Source organism: Priapulus caudatus, unplaced genomic scaffold (assembly GCF_000485595.1).
Source record: "Priapulus caudatus unplaced genomic scaffold, Priapulus_caudatus-5.0.1 Scaffold1264, whole genome shotgun sequence".
NCBI classification, from domain to species: domain Eukaryota; kingdom Metazoa; phylum Priapulida; class Priapulimorpha; order Priapulimorphida; family Priapulidae; genus Priapulus; species Priapulus caudatus.
The window spans coordinates 38,188-40,687 of NW_014578325.1; the positions used below are offsets into that span (position 1 = coordinate 38,188).

At 39.0% G+C, this 2,500-nt stretch overlaps 1 protein-coding gene across 1 annotated transcript in view; it reads right to left on the reverse strand.

Annotated features, from left to right (window-relative positions):
* Positions 1-402: 402 nt before the first annotated feature.
* The window catches only part of LOC106816022 (peptidyl-alpha-hydroxyglycine alpha-amidating lyase 2-like), a gene marked incomplete at its 5' end in the record, with an annotated part of 51,063 nt that continues 48,965 nt past the window's right edge, over positions 403-2,500 (reverse strand). Inside the window, one exon of the mRNA XM_014820562.1 lies at positions 403-2,463. Coding sequence (XP_014676048.1) covers positions 2,365-2,463 — 99 coding nt within the window. The remainder of the gene's footprint in view (positions 2,464-2,500) is intronic.

Sequence of the window (2,500 nt, forward strand, 5' to 3'; positions counted from 1 at the left end):
ATATATATATATATATATATATATATATATATATATATATATATATATATCATAGAAATTGTATTGTACTAGTTGCATATAACCGTAGCAGTATTCCAGACCATTAGAGTGTTCGGCAAGCGTTAATCGTGCATGGTTAAATGTGAAGTATATTGTAAATGTGGTTCATCCGTTAAAAAAGATCTAGCATAGATAAATCTAATTACAAAAACAATGATAACATATTAATATGAAGGTACTGTATTGTCATTCAGCTATACATATAATAGGTGTACAAAGTGGTTTTGTTGTCAAACGTGGATGAAAAAAATAATAATGAAAAGAATGCGTTTTCGATTTGTGGTTTTTCGTACGTGCTGAATAGACGAAACAGATAACTAAAATAAAGATTAAAAAAACGCATGAAAGCTTGAAGGGATAAAGCTGTATTATATTTACATACATATACTCTCGTGCCATAACAGTAAATGCGATTCTACACAGCAAACAGTCGCTAACAAAGCCCTCTTGTTTTAAGAAGGTCGCGTTCTTCACAGAGAGATTTCCAACGCTCACAGTAATTAAGACGAGAAGACGTCACATCCGGACATGCTAAGCACGTGTGTTGCGCGTGTGATCGCGGCTTAAGTAGGGGATTACACACAGAATGCTGAACGAAAATCGCGTTTCAAAGTCATCTTCAGGCGATGAATGAATGATAGAACGTCTGCTGCTTATTCAAGGGCAGCGTTGCCGTCGTGCGTGAGCGCGTGCTCGTGTGAGTGCGTACCTGAGTGCGTGTGTGCGTCCGTGGGTGTGGGTGTGCGCGCGTGCTTGTGTGAGTGCGTGCCTGAGTGCGTGTGTGCGTCCGTGGGTGAGGGTGTGCGCGCGTGCTAGTGTGCGTGGGCATGCGCATGTAAGCGTGTCTGCCCATTTAATGGGCAATACATTTATTGTATCTAACAACGGGAATAACTATATATTAACTGTGCCTTAAAACGCGCTTATACGTCGAATGCGACACTCACACCTCGTTCAGTTGTGTTGCTATTAAGTATACAAAGGTTCCACATAGCGATATACCTGGCTGGTGTCTACTCAACATAACATGCGGTTTTTTAATACGTTGATGAAAATGGTTTTTTGTCACGAGAATCTAACGGCTCCGTTCTCTTGCGCAGACCGAATGATTTTCGACAACTCGTTCAATATTTTGTTCGCATGTTTTTCACGGGTTTCTTGTATTTAATATATGTATCCGAAATGTGCGTATATACACCAGGTATCTCGCTATTCTACCTGCAACAAGTCCTTACATAAAGAGATCTACATAAATACATAGTCGCATACAGAAAATAGCAAGATAGAGTCGCAGAGAAGTTGTTTCAAAATACTGTTGCTATGAGGATTGGCGAATTCACGAAAACCTTTCATAACTACTTTTAAACATTTTAATACATTTTTGGACATCGAGACAAGCAGTCATTTCGTGCAATTTACATTTATGTACATCATATATTTATACACATTTATTCGGCAATTTAAAAATATCGCGGATTCATGGTCTAGGATCCTTCACACGATATAGGGGCTCGAATAGCCTTCGGTCATTCCCATAAAGCGTTCGGAATTTCAGGCATGACCTAATTACATCAGCCAATTAGATTTTTTGTAGTACAATAGATCTTCATACTGCTAACACCAAGTGAGACAGGCTCAAGAGGTATGCCTCAAGGTGACCTCTAAATCATCTGAATAATTATAGACAACCTCGCCCATTTTAAGAACCTTTGAAGACAAAGGTTGGGATGATATTAACTAGAGCTATATAACATGATAGACTGTAAACTTTTTTTGAAACGACACAAATACTAACTGATCCCCTAAAAACAACTTCCTTTCTTATATAATATACATTTAGCGCAGATAAATGCGGATAGCATACGAATAACTTCTACAGCATTTGGGGGACAGCTTGCAGTATGGAGGTAGATGATATGAGACAAGTGCGTTGGAGTTGTAGTGCGTAGACATTTGAGTTATGTGTGTCAGGGGATGGCTGCGCAGGTTCATAAATAAATAAACACTTATATGACCGATTGTAACATGGCTTCACAGTAATCTACAGGTTTCGTCTGACCTTGATGTGACCTTGACGTGAAATTGTATGTATGTATAGTGGAATATGAACATACGGTATGACTGTTACAGGTTGGCAAATTCTGAAACCACCAAGATAAGATGCTAATGGTATTGTGACAGAATAATCAAAAAAAAAATTCCAGAATATAAATAATGGCCGTTACAATATAGACATCGTTGTTTACAAGGATGATAAGCTTGCTCGCAGTAACAGACAGCCGGAGTGTCGATGGTAACAGATTCCTAACGTTGGAACTTCCACGGTCTGTTCTTGCCAATGTCACCGACATACACCTCAGTACCAGTCCACGACGCCGTCACGTCATGTGGAGACCCAAATCCCTGGAAATAACATTACTCTTATAGGAATATATGAATA